The sequence below is a fragment of the Microcaecilia unicolor genome, chromosome 10, assembly GCF_901765095.1.
Source record: "Microcaecilia unicolor chromosome 10, aMicUni1.1, whole genome shotgun sequence".
In the NCBI taxonomy this organism is placed as follows: domain Eukaryota; kingdom Metazoa; phylum Chordata; class Amphibia; order Gymnophiona; family Siphonopidae; genus Microcaecilia; species Microcaecilia unicolor.
The window spans coordinates 160,309,955-160,332,572 of NC_044040.1; the positions used below are offsets into that span (position 1 = coordinate 160,309,955).

The 22,618-nt window shown below is 44.0% G+C and overlaps 1 protein-coding gene across 1 annotated transcript in view; it reads left to right on the forward strand.

The window, feature by feature from the left end:
- The window catches only part of TRIM42 (tripartite motif containing 42), a 113,519-nt gene that overhangs the window by 15,933 nt on the left and 74,968 nt on the right, over positions 1-22,618 (forward strand). Inside the window, exon 4 of the mRNA XM_030215651.1 lies at positions 8,766-8,779. Coding sequence (XP_030071511.1) covers positions 8,766-8,779 — 14 coding nt within the window. The remainder of the gene's footprint in view (positions 1-8,765; positions 8,780-22,618) is intronic.

A 22,618-nucleotide genomic window follows, 5' to 3' on the forward strand; every position in this document is an offset into this window, starting at 1 on the left:
CAGTGGGTGGGGGGGTGCTCCATCGGCACTGCAGGCAGCCCGCGTCTCCTGCCTCCATCCTGCTGTGCCTTTTAAAGAAAAATCTGAAAAGCAGCATGGCAGGCATGCTTCGCGTCTGCCCTGCCTGCTTATAAAAGAAAGTGCCGGCAAACCTCCTTGTTGACGTCACGACGTCGCGTCAGGTCTTCCCTCACTGGGTCGACCCAGTGAGGGAAGACCCGACGCAGCGTCACGACGTTGACGAGGAAATTTGCCGCTTTCTTTTACAAGCAGGCAGGGCAGACACGAAGCATGCCTGCCATGCCGCTTTTCAGATTTTTCTTTAAGGCACAGCAGGGAGGAGGCAGGAGACGAGGGCTGTCGTCTCTTCACGAAGGTGGCAGGTGGGTCGAGTTGGGGGGGCTTAGATGGGAGAGGAGGACTGGGGAGGGGGTTTCAAATGAGAGAAGGGGACTCGGGAGGGGGGCCTCAGATTGGAGAAGGGGACTGGGGTGGGGAGGGAGGTCTCAGATGGGAGAAGAGGGGAGAAGGGTACTGGGGTGGGGAGGGGGATCTCAGATGGGAAAAGGGGGGTGGGGGTCTCAGATGGGAGAAGAGGGGAGAAGGGGGGTGGGGAGAAGGGGGGTGGGGACTCTCAGATGGGAGAAGGGGACGTGGGGCGGAGAGTCTCAGATGGGAGAAGGGGACTAGGGTGGGGAGGGGGTCTCAGATGGGAGAAGAGGGGAGAAGGGGACTGGGGTGGGGAGGGGGGTGGGGAGGGGGATCTGAGATGGGAGAAGAGGAGAGAAGGGGACGGGTGGGGAGAAAGGGGGGTGGGGAAGGGGCCATGCGAGAAAATGGGAGCCATGCCTGGGGCTGGTGGGAAAATGGGTCTGGGGCTGAAAAGGGGTCCCTAATGCAAGGCATGTGGATGAAGGGGGCTGGAACTGGGGGGCTGAAAAGGAGGGTAGGCGGGATAAGGGGGCTAGTACTGGAACTTGGGGCTGAAAAGGGGCAGGGGCAGAAACTGGGGGGACTGGGGGCTGAAAAGGGGACAGGGAGAAGTGGCTGGGGCTGAAGCTCAGGACTGGTGAGAGAAAAGGGCTGGGGCTGAAACTACGGACTGGTGGGATAGTGGGGCTGAAAAGGGGGGCAAGTGGGAGATGTGGGCTGGGGCTAGAACTAGGGGCAGGTGGGATAAGAGGGCTGGAACTGGGGGCTGAAAAAAGGGGCAGAGAGAGAGAGGGTATAGACGATGGATGGATGGATGGATGGGGGGAAGAGGGAGGGCAGACCCTAGATGGATGGGGGGAGAGGGGAGGGCAGACCCTGGATGGATGGAAGGGGGTGAGGGAGGACAAACCCTGGATGGATGGGGGGGAAGAGGGAGGGCAGACCCTAGATGGATGGGGGGAGAGGGGAGGGCAGACAGTGAATGGAAGTGGGAGAGAGAGAGTGCAGACAGTGAATGGAAAGGGCAGGGAGAGAGGGCAGACATTGGATGGCGGGGACAGCAGAGAGGGCAGACATTGGATGGATGCTGGATGGAAGGAAGACAGTGAAAAGAAGATGAGGAAAGCAGAAACCAGAGACAACAAACTGTAAATAAAATATATATTTTTATTTATTTTTTTGCTTTAGGATAAAGTAGTATTGTAGCTGTGTTAATGTTTATAATAGAACATGTAAATAAGGTAATCTTTTTATTGGACTAATTTTAATAAATTTTGACTAACTTTCAGAGAACAAAACCCCCTTCCTCAGGTCAGGTTAGGATACTGTAACACACTATACTGTATTGACCTGAGGAAGAAGGTTTTGGCCTCTGACAGCTAAATGTATTAGTCCAATAAAATGGTATTTTATTTTCTGTATTTGTTTTATTTCTATTTGTTAATTTGTAAAGTGGTGATTGGTATTTGTTAGTTTTTTTTCAAATTTACATCTGCTGTCTTTATATTTTGCACAGTACTAGGGGACATTTTCTGTTTCTGTGGTGTTGCATTGTATGCAGAGTCTGGCATTTTGGGGGTTCAGTTTAATTCTTGTCTAAATAGAAAGTTTATGATTACTTGTTCTATAGTGGATTAGGGTGTATCTGTGTTTGTGAAAAAGACATGACTTTCAGTTGGCATTGACTGTGCAGGATTGACAATCTGTACTATCTGTCTGGTTTCATTTTACAATAGGTGAATTGATGTTCTAGTGCTCACTGTAGTGTTTAAGATGCTTTCTTTTTCCTTGTGTAACTCATAGAAATGACTGCTTATGGTATGGTAGAATTGCTCTATAGGTCCTGAGTGTTTTGTATTCTCGGTATGCCTAGTACTGGATTTTGGAGGGGGGGTGTTAAAAAATGACCGGCCCCGGGTGTCAACTACCCTAGGTACGCCACTGGGGAAGCCATTTTGGATCTAGTCCTAAGTGGAATGCAGGACATAGCATGAGAGGTAATGGTGTTGGATCTGCTTGGAAACAGTGATCATAACATGATCAAGTTTGCGCTAATATCTGGAGTTAAGCCATGAAGGAAATCTACCATAACAGCATTTAATTTTTGAAAGGGCAACTATGATAAAATTAAGAAAATGGTTTAAACAAAATGTTAAATTACCAACTGCAAAGGTTAGAACTTTAAATCAGACATGGACGTTGTTTAAAAATCTCAAAGAAGAACAATCCTTCACACTATAGAGACGTAAAACAGGCACAGTAAAGGAGACAAACACACGGTGAGATTCTATATATGGCGTCTAAAAAATCCATGTGGAAAACATTGCTAAGCGTACTCTATAAGTGGGACTTAGATTTAGGTGCAATATAGCGAAAAGGCTTAGTTGATATCCTAGTGCTTAAAACTATGTGAATCCATGTACACCAATGAAAACATGGTATAAATCCCAGCGTGTAGATTTACACACACTGGGCAATATTCTATAACTTTGCATGTAAATTTTGTAACACCATGAAACACCCATTTCCCCACCCATAACCATGCCCCTTTTGCCTACGCATGTTAGAAGTTGGGCACCCTGCATTACAGAATATGCTTAGCGAGTTGTGCATGTAAATTTTAATTATTGCCAATGAGTGCTTATTATTGCTTTTTAAGTGCTGTTATCAATGCTAATTTGCTTGTTAAGCCAATTAAGTTATGCAAATTGTTATAGAATATGAGTGGATTTTCACACAGATCTCTAGGCAAACTATATAAAATCTGGGGGACAATGACTGAAGAATCAAGGTATAGCTGTAGAAATTTTATTGGTTGGTCAAACAAGACTTGACACGACTCATGTTTCTGCACCTAGGCCTTCATCAGGAGTCTAAAAAACAGTATGCATAAAAACAGTAAAAAATAATAAAAAATGTGTAAAGTATAACACAGTAATCACATTTTGATTAAAAAAAGTCAAGTATAAAGCAACAATCAGATATGAATTTTAAAAAATGTCTAGAGAATAATAAACAATGAATCAATAAATAAAATTGACATGTAAACAAATAAAAGCAAGTAGTTCACATTCTAAAACTGCTGTTAAAGAAACATACAAATAAATTAATGTACATAAAAATGTTAATGATGGTGCACACAAAATGAAATTAAAACATATTACAAACCACTGGTAAGGTAATGCAATTGATAAAAGTTGCTATTAGAAACTTATTAAACATCTGTAATATAAATGAATAACATGGAGAAACTAAACCTAATAAGACAGATCAGCAAACTAATGAGAGCCTATATATATATATATATATATATATATATATATATATATATATATATATATATATATAATAAAAAGCACCTCCAACGTTCCGAAGCTGACTGCGTGGACATAAGCCTTGAGGCATTCCTGCTATACATCCAATGGACTGACATCAATACTTCCTGGTACGTCACAAGCACCTGTGACCAACCAGAACAAACCACCACGATACACAACAACGCAATCGAAGAATACCTTACGCCGCGCCCACCAGCATCAGTCTGCGTCCAACGTCGCCCCCGGTATCAAGAAGACTGAATCGGTAATGGCGCCGCAACCACCCCCCCCCCCCCGAAATCAACTCGCCACCTCCCTCACAAACCCCCTCCAAAACACACGACCCGCTCACCCAACGTCGCCGGTAACAATGCTGACGGTAATGGTGCCGTAACCACCCACCCTGAAATCCACTTTCCGCCTCCCTCACAAACCCCCTCCCAAACACACGACCCACTCTCCCAACATCGCCGGTATCAATGCAGACGGTAATGGCGCCGTAAGCACCCACCCTAAAATCCACTCGCCACCTCCATCACAAACCCCCTCCCAAACACAACGACCCACTCTCCCAACGTCGCAAACACACCCCCTGAAATCCACTTGCCACCTCCATCACAAACGCCCTCCCACACACAACTACCCACTCTCCCAACGTCGCCGGCACCGCAAACAACCTCCCTCCCAGTTCCACCCCCCCCTGAAATACACTAGCAACCTCCCTCACAAACGCACTGTAAAAAAGGAAAAACAACATCTCTATCACTCAGACACACACACACACTCTGCCATGGAGAGACAGCATCTCTCTCTCTCTCTCACTCACACACACAAACACACACATACACACACACACTCCCCCCTTAATATACAAACTCTAACAAGGAAATTCAACATCTCTGTCTCCCACTCACACCCACACACTCCACCCCCACAACTAAATACATAAGATCTACCATGGAGAATCAACATCTCTCACTCACAACCATACACACAACCAAACTCCACCCCCCCATACACACACCAACATATACACACTCTGCCATGGAGAGACAGCATCTCTCTTTCTCACTCACACACACACACACACACACACACACACACACACACACACACACACACACACTCCCCCCCCCCCCCTGCTTAATACACAAACTCTAACAGGGGAATTCAGCATCTCTCTATCTCAATCACCCACACACACCCTCTGCCCCCCCAACCCCCCCCCCCAAAAAAAACAACACATACACTGATGCGGAACAACGCTACCCTCCCTCCCCACTCCAAAAATGGCACCACTGATTGGTCATGCAACTCACACAATCCCAACCAAAACAATAACCAAGTCCCCCCCACACCCCTCCTTCCGGTACAGGGCTAAAGAAAGGGAAGTACAGAGGAAGAACGGCAATTGTCCTCCATACAAACACTCTCACACATAGACGCCGCTACCCTCTCTCCCCTCCCCCCCCCACGCACACTCCCCCCAACCACCCCCACAACATCATACACAAACTCTGCCATGGTGAATCTACATCTCTGTCTCCCACTCACACCCACACACTCCCCCCCCCAACTAAATACACAAGATCTACCATGGAGAATCAACATTTTCTCACTCATACCCATACACACAACCAAACTCCCCACCACCCACACCAACATACACACACTCTGCCATGGAGAGACAGCATCTCTCTCTCTTACTCACACACACACACACACACACACACACACACACACACACTCTCCCCCTAGTGGTTAGCGTGGTGGACTTTGGTCCTGGGGAACTGGGTTCGATTCCCACTGCAGGCACAGGCAGCTCCTTGTGACTCTGAGCAAGTAACTTAACCCTCCATTGCCCCAGGTACAAATAAGTATCTGTATATAATATGTAAGCCGCATTGAACCTGCTACGAGTGGGAAAGCACGGGGTACAAATGTAACAAAAATAAAAATAAAATAAACTCAAACAAGGAAATTCAACATCTCTCTCTCTCTCTCTCTCTCTCTCTCAAATACACACACACACACACACACCCACAGCCCCCCCAAAAAAACACAAACACATACACTGATTTGGAAGAACGCTACCCTCCCCCCAACCCCAAAATGGCACCACTGATTGGTTATGCAACTCACACACTCCCAACCAAAACAATAACCAAGGCCCCCTCACACCCCTCCTTCAGGTACAGGAAAGGGAAGTACAGAGGAAGAACGGCTATTGTCCCCCATACACTCTCACACACACATTCACTCTCACACATACTCTCTCAAACATACACACTCCGAGGAAAACCTTGCTAGCGCATTTTTCATTATGTTCAGAAATGGGCTTTTTTACTGGTATATATACAGTATAAAACCATGAAGACTCTTTATATAATTATGTACATAAGTAGGAGCGGCTAACTAAGGCTCCCTTTTATTATTAATCTGTGTGGCAATGCCGAAGGAGTCCATTAAAAAGTGAATAGGCTTTGTCAGCATTATGGTGAACAAAGCAAACAAACCAGGAAAAAAAAGTCTTCCACAGATGATCAAAGACAGTCTAAGATAATCAACAAATAAGCATAAATATGGATTATATATAAAACTTCAGCACATGACTCCCAGATTCAGCATCACATACTACAGTAAAACCTGCCCACAACCTGCTCATTTTGTTCGCTCAATATGAACCCCTGAATAAGGCTTGGGAGTTGTTGGGTTCAATTTGTCAACCTAATAAACTTTTGTTGATTATCTTGGAGCATGTAGTTGGCTTCTTCCACTCTTGTGGACTCTTTGCCAGCATTACCACACCAGCAGCCACAAGTGAAGCTTGATAAAAGGGGGCCTAAATTATGAAATACATCAGGGGGAAATATATATAAAGAACATAAAGTATATACGTGGGGAGAAAAAGGGACAGAAAAAGAATATATAAATAGAGCCTATAGTGTTAAGGGTTTTCAGAGGCCCTGGGGGGAGGGTGGTCCCTGCCAGTGTACTGGAGAGAGTGTTGAAAGGCCTGCCCATGGGAGGGGTTGGCAGAGAAGTTGCAGAGGTAAAGTGCTTCCCTGTAGAGAGTGACAGTAGAAGTGGAGTTTGGAAAGTCACGGAACAGTCTAGAGTGAGGTACATGAGGCCTTTAGTTGCCTGTATCCCTGCCAGAACCTTTGGGAGAACTGAGGGATGCTGGAGTGTGAGAAATAAAATACAGGCTGATTATAAGAGACTTTGCTGCCCCACAAGTAACAATAGAAAAGGACAGTGAGCTTCAGGTGGACAAATGGAGTCCAGTCTGGAAGCGGGATTAGAATAGGAGAAGCCTGTCCATGGCTGGAGTGTAGCCCTGAGAGAGGCAATGCTGGAAGGAGGACAGTCTAAAGGGTCTGTGCATGCATGGAACTGGACTGGAAGTCAGGAGTATTGGAATCCGCCTTGGATTTATTCCTGTCATGAAAGGATGGATAAAGAAAGAACAGGAGGGATATAAATATGTACAGCAGTGAATTACCTTGAGAGGTAGGAAGAGGGGTTACCATAACTGTTCTTGAATAGAACTGTGTATACCAAGAGTTTGAAGTGTTGACTGCTGGTTGCAGAAGTTCCAGTAAAGTTATTTTGCATTCTATGAACTCCTGGACTGCAGAGCGGTTTTTTGAAAGAGAGTGAGAGCCTCTGCTTTTGAACTATGAGAGGTATCACTATAAAGGACTCTTAAAACTCCCAACACCCCAGATTTCTATTCCAGAATATTGACCCACTTCCAAGCTCAACTGCAGGCGAATTGGAACTGTGAGTGTGGTATGTGTGATCCCCTGACACACCTGGTGATGAAGGGGAGAGGAGAAAAACTGAGCTTTGTGCAGTGGCGTTCCGTACTTGGCTGACACCCGGGGCGGATCGCCGCTGCGCGCACCCCCTCCTGGGTGCAGTGCAACACGGCGCCCCCCCCAGCATGGAACGGCACCCCCCTGGCGTCGGCACCCCCCCTGGTGTGGACCCTAACCCCCCCCCCCCGGCGCAGCGCCTCTCACTCCCCCCGACAGTTCCCACCTGCCTACCAGCTGAGCTCCGGCCGGCACCTCCAATCTGCAGCGCTGCTGAATTTAAATGAAGAAAACTGTCTCGTCGTTGGCCCTTCACTCACTGAGTCCCGCCCTCAAGGAAATAGGAAGTTATATCAGAGGGCGGGACTCAGTAGTGAAGGGCCAACGACGAGACGGTTTTCTTCATTTAAAGTCAGCACCGCTGGAGATTGGAGGTGCCAGCCGGAGCTCAGCTGGTAGGCAGGTGGGGACTGTCGGGGGGAGGGAGAGGCGCTGCGCCGGGGGGGGGGGGGGTGGACGGAGCATCCCCCCACCCGTTGACACCCGGGGCGGACTGCCCCCACCGCCCGGCCTTGCTATGCCACTGGCTTTGTGGCCTGGGTGGGACCTGAACTAGCGGAGACCGCAGGACCCAGGTTACATGAATGTATTGTACAGCACAGGAAAGGAAAGGATTGGAAACAACTCAGAAGAAAATATAAATATACCATAAGACAAACCAAAAGACTATACTACAAAACTGAAATTGGACCAAATTACAAGGACACACACAAACTCTTCCAACTCGTGAATAAACTACTAGACACCACACCAGTCGCGAACAACAGCAGAGACACACCAGGAGCTGCAAACCTCGCAAAGTACTTCAAAGAGAAAATAGTACAACTGTGACTTAAAATACCAACCAGCCCCATCAAATACGCTGCACTCCTAGACTGTCTGGACCCAGACACTGGAATATACCCAGCAGATAGGACTTGGACCGAATTCGAGATACTATCGGAAGACCTCATCTCCCGAACGCTCAAAAGATTCGCCAAATCTCATTGCAAACTAGATATATGCCCAAATAACTTTATGAAATCGGCCCCCCAACACTTTATAACAGATCTAGCGAAATACGTGAATGTTATGCTACAAAATGGACTCTTCCCAAAGGAGAAAGGAAACATTCTACTCACCCCCATACCCAAAGATGCAAAGAAAAATGCGAGTGAATTAACCAACTACAGACCAGTAGCATCCATTCCCTTAATAACCAAAATAACAGAAGGGATGGTAACCAAACAACTCACAGACTATCTAAACAAGTTCTCAATATTACACGACTCCCAGTCAGGATTTCGTTCTAATCACAGTACCGAAACAGTATTAGTTACGTTCATGACGAAATTCAAACAAACGATTGCAATTGGCAAGAATATACTACTTCTACAATTGGACATGTCAAGCGCCTTCAACATGGTTGATCATGGAATCCTACTACACATCCTTGAATACTTCGGTATCGGAGGCAATGTTCTTAATTGGTTTAAAGGATTCCTAACCACATGTTCTTACCAAGTGACATCAAATTCGATCACATCAGCCGCATGGACACCTGAATGTGGAGTTCCACAGGGATCTCCCCTATCACCAACTATATTCAACCTAATGATGACACCCTTGGCCAAACTACTATCAAACCAAAACCTCAACCCATACATTTACACTGATGATGTAACGATCTACATCCCATTCAAACAAGACCTAAAAGAAATTTCCAACGACATCATTCAAAGTCTACATATCATGCACTCCTGGCAGATGCCTTTCAGTTAAAACTCAATGCAGAAAAAACCCAATGCCTAATACTCACCTCTCAACACAACACGAGCAAATTTACCACCATCAACACACCAAAATTAAATCTACCAATTTCGGAAACCCTGAAAATTCTTGGAGTTACCATTGATAGGCACCTAACACTTGAGAATCACATGAAAAACACAACCAAAAAGATGTTCCTTTCAATGTGGAAATTAAAAAGAGTAAGACCATTCTTCCCAAGGACCGTCTTCCGTAACCTGGTACAATCTTTAGTACTCAGTCATCTAGACTACTGCAAATCACTCTACGCTGGCTGCAAAGAGCAAATACTAAAAAAAACTCCAAACAGCCCAGAACACGGCATCCAGACTCATATTTTGAAAATCAAATACGAAAGCGCAAAACCCTGACGAGAGAAGCTACACTGGCTCCCATTCAAAGAATGTATCACGTTAAAAATATGTACCCTAGTACATAAAATCATCCATGGCGATGCCCCAGCCTACATGTCAGACCTGATAGACCTACCATCCAGGAATGCTAAAAAATCATCTCGCACATTCCTTAATCTTCATTTCCCCAACTGTAAAGGTCTACAATACAAATTAATGCACGCATCAACCTTCTTCTATATGAGTACGCAATTCTAGAACGCATTGCCACTCAGCCTAAAAGCAACCTTTGAACTGACCAACTTCCGTAAACTACTAAAGCCCCATCTCTTCAACAAGATATACCACAAAGACCAAAACGTGAAATTCCCACATATATCCAGAAATGTTAATAATGCCTTCTGTTATATTACTATCATGTATTCCATAACCTTGTAACCCAAAATCTTTCTGTAACACCAAATATCTACTCTTTTCTCTTTATCGCTATCCATGATGTATTGTAAGCCACATTGAGCATGCAAAGAGGTGGGATAATGTGGGATACAAATGCAATAAATAAATAAATACATAAATAAAATATTAAATCACTAGTGAAAAAGGCCCATTTCTGACATAAATGAAACGGGCGCTAGCAAAGTTTTCCTCGGAGTGTGTATGTTTGAGAGAGTGTGTGTGAGATTGACTGTGTGAGAGAGAGTGAGGCGACCCTCAGGGGGAGAAATGCTGGCTTCAACCTAACCCCTGGTAAGCCTTTTCCTCAGCTGAGAGGTGCCCAGCTCTACCACTGGCAGCTCATCTGCATATCCTTTCAGCCTTCTCTGGGGTGACTCCCAGGTCCACCCCGATCTTCCCAGGGCCCTCGCTCCAAGTACCCTGAGTTTCTGGGTGCTTTTTGGCTAGGATCAGGCAACCCTCAGGGGGAGGAATGCTGGCTTCGGCCTAACCCCCTGGTAAGCCTTTTCCTCTGCTGAAAGGTGCCCAGCTCTACCACTGGCTGCCTTTCAGGTGCTGTAGAGGACTTGCAGCTCATCTGCATATCCTTCCAGCCTTCTCTGGGGTGACTCCCAGGTCCACTCCAATCCACTCAGGGCATCCGCTCTAGGTGCCCAGCACTCCCACCAGGTGCTATGGAGGACTTGCAGCCCTTCTGCATTTACTCACAGCTGTATCCGGGGTGACTCCAAGGTCCACCCCGATCTTCCCAGGGCCCTCGCTTCAAGTACCATGAGTTTCCGGGTGCATTTGGGCTAGGATCAGGCGACCCTCAGGGGGAGGAATGCTGGCTTCAGCCTAACCTCTGGTAAGCCTTTTTCTCAGCTGAGAGGTGCCCAGCTCTACCACTGGCTGCCTTTCAGACTTGCAGTCATTTACCGCCCCCCCCCCAATAAGTCCCTCCCTTCCTTCCTTACTGACTTCGATGCCTGGCTCTCCGTTTTTCTTGAACTCTCATCTCCGTCCCTCATTTTAGGAGACTTTAACACACACGCTGATGACCCATCCGACTCCTACACTTCTCAGTTCCTCACTCTGACATCCTCCTTCAACCTCCAGCTGAACTCCACCACCCCTACTCACAAAACTGGCCATTGTCTTGACCTCGTCCTCTCCTCTACCTGCTCACCCTCCAATTTCTGCACCTCTGCTCTTCCTCTCTCAGATCATCACCTGATCACCTTCACACTTCATCACCCTCCCCCTCAGTCCCGCCCAACACTAACCACTACAGATAAAGACCTGGATGTTACACTTCTCAAGATACATTGCATAAAACAAACTGACTAACAACATATTCAAGAGGTAAATGGGTAAAAGTTTTGAAAAGTGAAAAGCTTTATCAAGCGTTACATGGCTCACTAAAATGATGGATACTATCAGATTAAAGAACGTCTGCACGGTTCCTTAGTGGGTTTTGGAGCCTCTCTCACACTATTTCCTCCATCCATATGTCCCACAGATCAACTCCTAAGTAAGAGATTTGTCACAAATAATCAACTTATTAGAAGATTTTGATGGTGATTATGATGATATTCTTTTGATCGCCATGAATATAAACACTTTATATATTAATATTCCGCTGCTTGAAGCTTTGGTGATCATAGAGAACACCCTTAAAGACAGAAAGATACTATGCCATATTCTGAATCTTTTTATCATCTCTCTTGCTACCATAGCTTTAACCCAGAACTACTTTTGTCTCCAAAAGAAGTTTTATCAACAGATTAGAGGGACGGCTATTAGCTCAGCTATAGCCAACCTCTATGTCTCCAATTTTAAAGACTTTTTTTTTCGAAGGATCAACCATTCATAGTGGAGGTTGTCTTTTACAAATGATATATTGGTAATTTTCTTTTACTATGGAAAGGAGAAAAGGAAAGATTATTGGACTTTCATGCCTGGCTCAACACATGTGATAAGAACCTACTGTTCAAGATGCAGTATGATCCCATTTTTTACGTCTATGTAGGCTGTGCTCTGATCTCCATGAATTTGAAACACAGGCTAACTTTATGTCACAACGTTTTGAAACCAGAAGATACCCTAGAAAATGTATTCAGAAGAGTCTAGAGAAGGCAAGAGCACAAAGCCGGGAGGATCTTTTGCATGGGAGGAAGAACCAAGCTAAACCTGAATTGGTCTGCACATTCAGGCTTTCATATCTTTCTAATGAAATTAAAAAAAAAATCCTTAGAAAGAACTGGCATATCCTTGACACACATGCATGTTTTAAGGGCAAGGAATTCATGGTTGCCTACTCAGAGAACAAGAATCTAAAGGGGTTTTTTACTAAGGTACGCTAGCGTTTTTAGCTCATGCTAAAAATCAACTGGTGCAAAGTGCTGGGATGCCCATTATATTCCTACTAGTAAAAAAGGCCCGTTTCCAAAACCAATGAAACAGGCGCTAGCATGTGGTTTTTTTTGTGTGTGTGTGTATGTGTCACAGAGTTATTTTGTGTGTGTGTGTGTGTGTGTGTGTGTGAGGGTGCGGTGTGTGTGCAGGTTGTTGATGTGTGTCTTTTTTTGTTTTGTTTTTTGCTTGGGGGTTGGGGGATGTGCTGTGCTGTGCTGGCAAAGTGGGTTGGATTGGTGTGTGGCTTTGAGGGTGTGTTTCTGTTGTATTGTGTGTGTGTGTGGTTTTGTCTGTCAAGGAGGTTTGTGGAGGGGGGTCTTTCTGTTGGTGAAAAGTAAATGTGGTTGTAGGGGGGTCAGCCTTTGTTGAGTGTTGTTTTTTTTTTCCATGTTTTTTTTTTGTGTTGTGCTGAGGCAGCAGTGTTGTTTTAGATGGACGGAAGGTAGAGGAGCACGTTCTTTGTCTGTCGGTATTTTTTGGCCATTTCAGGGCTGCTGTAGGGGAAAGCTGGAAGAGAAATGTGCTGTTGGATGCAGTGCCATCTTTTTCCATTGGGCTGTGGTTCTGGGCTTCCTGGAGGTGGGTGACGGCTTGCCTGAGGACGGGGATGGTTGTTTTAAGTTGGCGGAAGGGAGAAGAGCACGGTCTCTGGCCGTCGGGGGGTGATCCGGTATGTTTGGTCCATTTCAGACCGGCTGCAGGGGAATGCTGGAACATTTATCAGCGCCGTCTTTTTCCGGGTGCTCGGGGAATCCCCGAGGTGGGAGACAGCTTGCCTGAGGCTGGGGATGGTTGGGCACGTCCTTGGCCGCTTCGGCAAAAGGGGAAGGGTGGGGAGTTACCTGCAGCCGCCTGAGAAACCATGTATTCTTTGTTTGTTTTGTATTATTAGTTTGCATTTCTGTTGAAGAAAGAGTGGATGCCTTTCGAATGATGGAGGTGGTGCGTCGGTGTGCGGTTGTTTCGTTAGTTTGGCAGCCAGTCTCCAGCGATTCCTAGGCAGGGAAGGAGTACTCCTCCCCCTTCCTTGGTCGCTGTTTGCTGCTGGCTGGGTCGCGGGTAATCCTTCCAGCTGGGCCGCAGCTTGTCCTGTTCACCCACGTCCCAGATGGTGAAGGGCACGTTGTTTTCCGGCTCCTCTGACTCCATGTCAAGCGATCCCAAATATAGTCTGTGCTATAGGCCCTCTGGCACTCTTCAGTACTGGCATTAGGCATTTATAAATTTCTCCCCCCCCCCCCCGGTCTATTTTTGCACATACCCACAGCAGGAATATTCTTCTCTCGTTCCAGCGGTGTTTCTGTGCTCTCCGTGCTGCACAGATAATGAGCCATTCTGCTGGGGAATGCTCCTCCCTTATTGTCACGTAGTTTCCTCTGATTGGTCCGTCTTACGTTGCCTAGTGTTGCCTGGCAACGGTGTTGTGATGGTCCTTTGTGTTTCAGAATGTTGAGGGTGTTTTTTCTGATTGGTCCGTCATGCGAGGGCAGGGCAGAAAGACATGGTCAGTGTTGTGGCTTCACCATCATGAATCCATGAACCCTTCAGTGAGTGACTGAGTGACTTCAGAACGTTGTCTTCAGAACGTTGAGGGTGAATTTTATTATAGTAGATGAGCGTCTCAGCGTTTAGTGCCAGCTGATTTCTAGCAGCAGCAAAAAATGCTAGTGCATCTTAGTAAAAGACCCCCAAAGAAAGAAGCTGATCCCTTCAGCACTTCCTGAATTAGCTCTAGGCGCTATTCGGTATGCAGTAAGTAGTCTGTAGGCAGTGTGGGGGGGATTCTGTATATGGTGCCTAAAAAATTCAGTGTGGAAAACATTTCCGCCTAAGCATACTCTATAAGCACCTAGATTTAGGCGATATACAGTGGGGGAAATAAGTATTTGATCCCTTGCTGATTTTGTAAGTTTGCCCACTGACAAAGACATGAGCAGCCCATAATTGAAGGGTAGGTTATTGGTAACAGTGAGAGATAGCACATCACAAATTAAATCCGGAAAATCACATTGTGGAAAGTATATGAATTTATTTGCATTCTGCAGAGGGAAATAAGTATTTGATCCCCCACCAACCAGTAAGAGATCTGGCCCCTACAGACCAGGTAGATGCTCCAAATCAACTCGTTACCTGCATGACAGACAGCTGTCGGCAATGGTCACCTGTATGAAAGACACCTGTCCACAGACTCAGTGAATCAGTCAGACTCTAACCTCTACAAAATGGCCAAGAGCAAGGAGCTGTCTAAGGATGTCAGGGACAAGATCATACACCTGCACAAGGCTGGAATGGGCTACAAAACCATCAGTAAGACGCTGGGCGAGAAGGAGACAACTGTTGGTGCCATAGTAAGAAAATGGAAGAAGTACAAAATGACTGTCAATCGACAAAGATCTGGGGCTCCACGCAAAATCTCACCTCGTGGGGTATCCTTGATCATGAGGAAGGTTAGAAATCAGCCTACAACTACAAGGGGGGAACTTGTCAATGATCTCAAGGCAGCTGGGACCACTGTCACCACGAAAACCATTGGTAACACATTACGATATAACGGATTGCAATCCTGCAGTGCCCGCAAGGTCCCCCTGCTCCGGAAGGCACATGTGACGGCCCGTCTGAAGTTTGCCAGTGAACACCTGGATGATGCCGAGAGTGATTGGGAGAAGGTGCTGTGGTCAGATGAGACAAAAATTGAGCTCTTTGGCATGAACTCAACTCGCCGTGTTTGGAGGAAGAGAAATGCTGCCTATGACCCAAAGAACACCGTCCCCACTGTCAAGCATGGAGGTGGAAATGTTATGTTTTGGGGGTGTTTCTCTGCTAAGGGCACAGGACTACTTCACCGCATCAATGGGAGAATGGATGGGGCCATGTACCGTACAATTCTGAGTGACAACCTCCTTCCCTCCGCCAGGGCCTTAAAAATGGGTCGTGGCTGGGTCTTCCAGCACGACAATGACCCAAAACATACAGCCAAGGCAACAAAGGAGTGGCTCAGGAAGAAGCACATTAGGGTCATGGAGTGGCCTAGCCAGTCACCAGACCTTAATCCCATTGAAAACTTATGGAGGGAGCTGAAGCTGCGAGTTGCCAAGCGACAGCCCAGAACTCTTAATGATTTAGAGATGATCTGCAAAGAGGAGTGGACCAAAATTCCTCCTGACATGTGTGCAAACCTCATCATCAACTATAGAAGACGTCTGACCGCTGTGCTTGCCAACAAGGGTTTTGCCACCAAGTATTAGGTCTTGTTTGCCAGAGGGATCAAATACTTATTTCCCTCTGCAGAATGCAAATAAATTCATATACTTTCCACAATGTGATTTTCCGGATTTAATTTGTGATGTGCTATCTCTCACTGTTACCAATAACCTACCCTTCAATTATGGGCTGCTCATGTCTTTGTCAGTGGGCAAACTTACAAAATCAGCAAGGGATCAAATACTTATTTCCCCCACTGTATATAGAATATGCTGAGTTGAAATCCCAACACCTAAAACTACGGGCATCCATTTACGCCAATGAAAACATGGTGTAAATCCCAGCGCATAGATTTATGGGCACTAGGCTATATTCTATAATTACACACATAAATTTCAGAATGCCCATGAAACGCCCATTTCCCCGCCCATAACCATGCCCCTTTTTGACTGCAGAAGTTAGAAGTTAGGTACCCTGCATTATAGAATATGCTTAGCAAGTTGTGTACATATATTGTAATTATTGCCAATTAATGCTCATTATCGCTTGTTAAAAACTGTTATAAATGCTGATTAGCTTGTTAAGCCAATTAAGTTGCATGCGTTGTTACCGTGCATAATTAATTGGATGGTTAACTAGCTAATCAATGCTGTTAATTGGATGTTAACAAGCAATTTTCAGGACTAATTAGGATTAATTGAGATTTACACACACAATTCGCTAAGTGTGTTCTATAATGTGGTGCGCCTAAATTCTAAGTTACATAGTTGAAAAGGAGGCTTACTGAATGCTAAATCAGAACTACCACCGTCCCAGTGTGGCCGCTAGCGGTTGTTCCACCCTGAGTGTTTGCTATTTCCAAGGGAAAAAGAAAACCCCTGTAAATGGCTTGCACGGCAGTAACCCAGCAGTAATTGGGCATCGCCAAGCTCTCTTACCGCATGGCTATGCTTGTCTGGGGGTTTTTTACCCACTGCGGTAAAAAGGGCCCTGGCGAACAGGAAAAACAGCCCCTGCTGCTAACGCAGTGCCCTTTTCCTGCAGCTTGGCAAAAGGACCCCCCTGGATTAGATGGCATGCATCCAAAGGTACTGAAAGAACTCAAACATGAAATTGCTGATCTGCTGTTAGTAATCTGTAACCCGTCATTAAAATTGTCCATACTACCTGAAAATTGGAGGGTGGCCAATGTAACTCTGATTTTTAAAAAGAGTTCCAGGGGTGATCCCAGAAATTATAGATTGGTAAGCCTGACAACAGTGCCTGGCTAAATAGTGGAAACTATTATAAAGAATAAAATTATGGAACACATAGATAAACAAGGTTTAATGGGACAGAGTCAGCATGGATTCAGCCAAGGAAAGTCTTGCATCACCAATTTACTTCATTTCTTTCTTACTTTATTTTTATTAAATTTTGAAAATGATTACTAAAGAGAAAACAAAATGCATTACAATGAAAAAATACCATCATTACCATAATAGAAGGAAAATAACACAATCAATAAACAACATTACATAAACTAACCCTAACTTGGAAAAGAGAGAGAAATATAAATCTCAATAGAGTAATACCTATCTTATTCTAACTACCCCTAACCCATCTACCCTGTAGAAAGAAGAAATAACTAATTATCACTATTTATTTATTCATAAGGAAAGCTTCCAGTTGAGAGGGATCATTAAAAACGTAATTAACCTGTCAGTAGGAAATTAAAAATCTACAAGGAAAGCGCAGAAAGGAAGTAGCTCCAATAACTAACACTTTAGGTTTTAACTGAAGAAATTGTCTCCTTCTCAGCTGAGTAGCTCTAGAAACATCAGGAAAAATAGTTGTCTTTTGACCACAATACATCAAGAACCCTGTTTACTAAGTCGCACTGTAGGCGTACAAACTTTTTTGCATGCACTAATGATAGAGACACCCATAGGAATATTATGAGCGGCTCTGTCATTAGCGCGTGCTAATTTTTAGCGTGCACTAAAATGTTTGCACGCCTACAGTGCGGCTTAGTATACAGGTCTCAAATCTTTCTTAGAAAAATAAGCTTTTAAAACCAACAGTTTGTCTTTTTCAGTTACAAAAGTAACAAGCAATGTAGCTCAAGTAGTAATGACATCCTGAGAGGTTTCCAAAAATTGAGTCAAATTGGCAACTGCGAGATCATTAACAGCTTTCTCTTCCTGTGCTGAATCACTAGCTGAACTAAATAAATAATACAATTTAGAAAATAAGATATTATCCACATCTGACATGCTCAAACCTTGTTTAACATAATTCTTAAACAACATCTCTGAATACAATAGATGGGTTTTTGGAAAATTCAACAACCTAAGAGGCCCTTTTACAAAGGCGCAGCAGGGCTACCGCATGGTAGCATGCGTCAAACAGGTCCTACTGCTGGGGTAGCACAGGAGCCCAGCGGTAGTTCTGAGGTTAGTGCTTGCACTTTCCAATGGTAGAAAATAATTTTCTATCGCAGGGGTGTTCCCGGTGGTAATCGTCAGCGTGACCACATTGCTGGATTACTATGAGGTTAGCATGTGAGCCCTTACCACCTTCTAAATAGATGACAGTAAGTTTCAGGCAGTAAATAGCCATGCACTAATATTGATATCAGTGCAAGGCCATCTACTGCCCCATTTTTAAAAAGGCCTTTTTCCTACTGTGGTAAAAAGTGTCCCAGCACATGTCAAAACTAGCACAGGACACTTTTTACCATGGCTTACTGAAAGGGCCCCTAAGGGTTTTATTCCTTAGTACATTTTCCAAAAAATTCAATATTCCTGTGAAGCTTCACATTATCTTTCATTCTTGCTGTTCCTAAGAATTGTAAAGAAGATATCTAAGAAGAAAAAACATCACAGCTTAGATCTATCTTTTAAAGCCTACCACTTAGTTCACTCATTTTCTCAGCAGTTCCCTGACCTGAACAGTCATACCCTTCCATAGCAAGTTGTTGTTCAAAAGTAAAGCCCAAATATCCTTCAAGGTAACCTGATCAGAAACAACAGATACATCAGGTGTTCTGGCTGAACCCATGGGTAAAGCTATTGGTATTGGAATGGGTAACCACTTCTTAGCAACAACCAGAGAAGAACCCTATTTCTCATTTACATTCTGTCCACTTGCAGAAGCAAGGCCTTGTAATTTGGACAATAGATTCAAGTCCTGAGAACATCCAGGAATTGGGAAGGTACCCTTTCAATGGGGCTAAAAGATGCCCCCAAACTTGAAGAAGACTGGAGTGAAGAGTTTAGCTGGCATACAGTACTACTACTACTACTATTTAGCATTTCTAAAGCCGGAGTTGATAGATGCTTGCCCATAGGGCCACTCAACAACTGCTGAGGGAGATGAGGCTGCCTTTGCTTTTACCTTCCTCTTCACCATTTTCAGGAAATAAAATGCACAGAGCCGTGCTGCACCAAACTGGCACCAAAGTGGTACATGCCCCTCAGGTCACACACACGTGGCCACGGCTATGAGCAGGGAAACTTGCTGAACTAGGCAGCAGAAGATGACATTGACCGGAGGAATAGCTACCACCATGATAATCTGGGAAGCAAAGCTGTCATCCTCCCAACCAGCTCACTGCAGCTGCTGCTACTGGGATCTCCTCCTGCACACTCCAAGTCAGCCTCCTTGCTTCATTTCTTTGAAGGCGTGAATAAACATGTGGATAAAGCTGAGCTGGTTGATGTAGTGTATATAGATTTTTCGAAAGCTTTGGACAAAGTTCCAAATGAGAGATTCCTGAGAAAATTAAAGAGTCATGGGATAGGAGGCAATGTTCTGTTGTAGATTAGGAATTGGTTGTTGGACAGAAAACAGAGGTTATGGTTAAACGGCAATTTCTCTCAATGAAGATGGGTGAATAGTGGAGTGCCACAGGGATCTGTCCTGGGACCGGTGCTACTTAACATGTTTATAAAGGATCTGGGAATCGGAACAACACATGAGATGATTAAATTTGCAGATGACACAAAACTATTCAAGGATATTAAAACACATGTGGACTGTGAAAATTTGAAGGAAGACCTTATGAAATTGGAAGACTGGGCATCCAAATGGCACTTGAAATTTCATGTAGACAAATGCAAAGTGATGCACATTGGGAAGAATAATCCAAATCATAGTTACCTGATGCTAGAGTCCACATTGGGGGTCAGCACCCAAGAAAAAGATCTAGGTGTCATTGTAGACAATACAATGAAATCTTCTGCCCAGTGTGTGGCATCTGCCAAAAAAGCAAACAGGTTGCTAGATATTATTAGGGAAGGGATGGTAAAGAAGACCAAGAATACTAGAATGCCTCTCTATCATTCCATGGTGCGGCCTCACCTTGAATATTGTGTTCAGTTCTGGTTGCCATATCTCAAAAAAACGTATAGCAGAATTAGAAAAAGTTCAAAGAAGGGTGACCAAAATAATTAAGGGGATGGAACTCCTCTCATATGAGGAAAAGCTAAAAAGTTTAGGGCTCATCAGCTTGGAAAAGAGTCGTCTGAGGAGGGATATGATTGAGGTCTACAAAATCCTGAGTGGTGCAGAACGAGTGGAAGTGAATCCATTCTTTTTTATTCTTTTAAAAAGTACAAAGGCTAGGAGGAAATGTTTTTTTTTCAATCAATGAATAGTCAGCTCTGGAACTCATTTCCAGAGGATGTGGTAACAGTGGTTAGTATATCTGGGTTTAAAAAAATGTTTGAACAAGTTCCTGGAGGACAAGTCCATAGTCTGTTATTGAGACAGACATGGGGAAGCCACTGCTTGCCCTAGTATTGGTAGCATGGAATGTTGCTACTATTTGAGTTTCTGCCAGGTACTTGTGACCTGGTTTGGCCACTGTTGGAAAAAGGATACTGGACTAGGTGGACCATTGGTGTGACCCAGTATGGCTATTCTTTTTCTTAATTGAGGATGAAGGTGAAAGGGGATAGACTCAGACGTAACCTAAGGAAATACTTCTTCATGGAAAGGGTGGTGAATTATGTGGAACGGCCTCCCAGTGGAAGTGGTGGAGATAAAAACAGTATATGAATTCAAGAAAGCTTGAGATGAATACATAAGATGTCTAGGGGAGTGATAGGGAGAGTAGTATGACAGACTGGATTGGCCATATGGTCTTTATCTGCCTATATTTTTCTCTGTTTCTATAATTAAAAAAAAAAAGAAAGAATTGAGAATGTTCCAAACTGGATATCTCAATCTGATCTTAGTGTTCTATATTAAAAATTGGTTTTCACATTTTAGGAAACATAGGGGTCTTTTTACAAAGGCTTGCTAGTGTTTTTAGCACGTGCTAAATGTAAGAGATGCCCAAAGGAATATATGGGTGTCTCTAACGTTTAGTGCACACTTATTTTTAGCGAAAGCTAAAAACGCTAACGCGCTTTTGTAAAAGGACCTCATAATATGGGAGAAATGGTTCAAATTTTTCCTGATGTATATAGGGAAATCAATGAGGGAAGGAAACAGTTCCTGGCCATGTGTCAGGAGATGTCTTCATTATAGAACAGATTATATTAAGATTCTGTTGCAAATATGTATTATCAGGTATGAAAGTAACACTTATGTTTTTCTATGAACCATTCCAATTACATTTATTTTCTTGATAATAATGATGGAGGAGACTGGTCAGTTGATACTGTTATGGTCATTTGTTTTATTATGGAATTTATCCCTTTTCTTATTTGTATGTTCTTCTTGATATTATTTCCCCATGGCTTTGTTCTTAGATTTCTCCATAATTGTGGGCCAATGATGCTTGCTATAACATATTTGTTTATCTACTGGTTTATTGGTTTAATAATTTTACTTTTGATTGTATGAGTGATGTAGAGCCAGTAATAAATAGTCCCACAAATTAGTTTCCACAGTGGGGGCAATAACAGTCCACAATCACCAAATCAACCCTACGCTTGGTGTTTTCTCAATCTCTTACAAAGGGGAAAACATGGGAAAGGCTAAATTCTTAGGTGATATGAAATCCTTGGCTGCAATTCTTTTCACATAAGTATACACCCAGTGGCTTGCCAAAATCGTCACCGGCTTCTTTAATTTATGACCTCAGTCTACTTCCAATCATATTTTTAAAAAATATATATTTTTATCATGGTCCTTTAACTATCAAAACGTATCTGTTTCTTATAAATATTGAACCGGACCCGCGCCAATATGGGCTATCTTTTGCCATGCTGTGTTAGGGCAAAAGGTCCTTGCTAACAATGCCATAACCTTTTGAGAAGCCGAGTGGAGCCAACCCTTAGGTCAGTGTGTGTAACTTTTTTTTATTAGGAGTTATTTACCACCTTTTTGAGGGATTCACTCAAGGCAGTGTACAATAAGAATAAATCAAACATAAGTAATAGACAATTGCAACAGTAAAAATATAAAAATGTCAAAACAATACATAATAAAACATTTTAATAGACAGCATAAGGTATAAGCAAAGATGGAACATATAGATAGGTAAGAGAGTAAGAGGAGTTAGAAAATAAGGGGACTAATTTAAAGAAAGTTGCACATGAGGTCAGAGAGGTGATTAAATATTATCTCAGCTAGGATAGGAGTGGATAAACATGAATGGTGGTAGGCTAATGGCCACTTACCCACAGAGAAACATGGTAGCTGTTCTGCTCTAATAAGCCATCAGTGACAGTATGACATTTTGGGTATTAATTTAGTCACATCATTTGGCAAAGCAGTAGTGAAACACTACAATCAGAATCCTGCATGTAAGGTCCATGAGACAGTAGCAATGTCCTAGACATTACATCAAAGGTGGGAT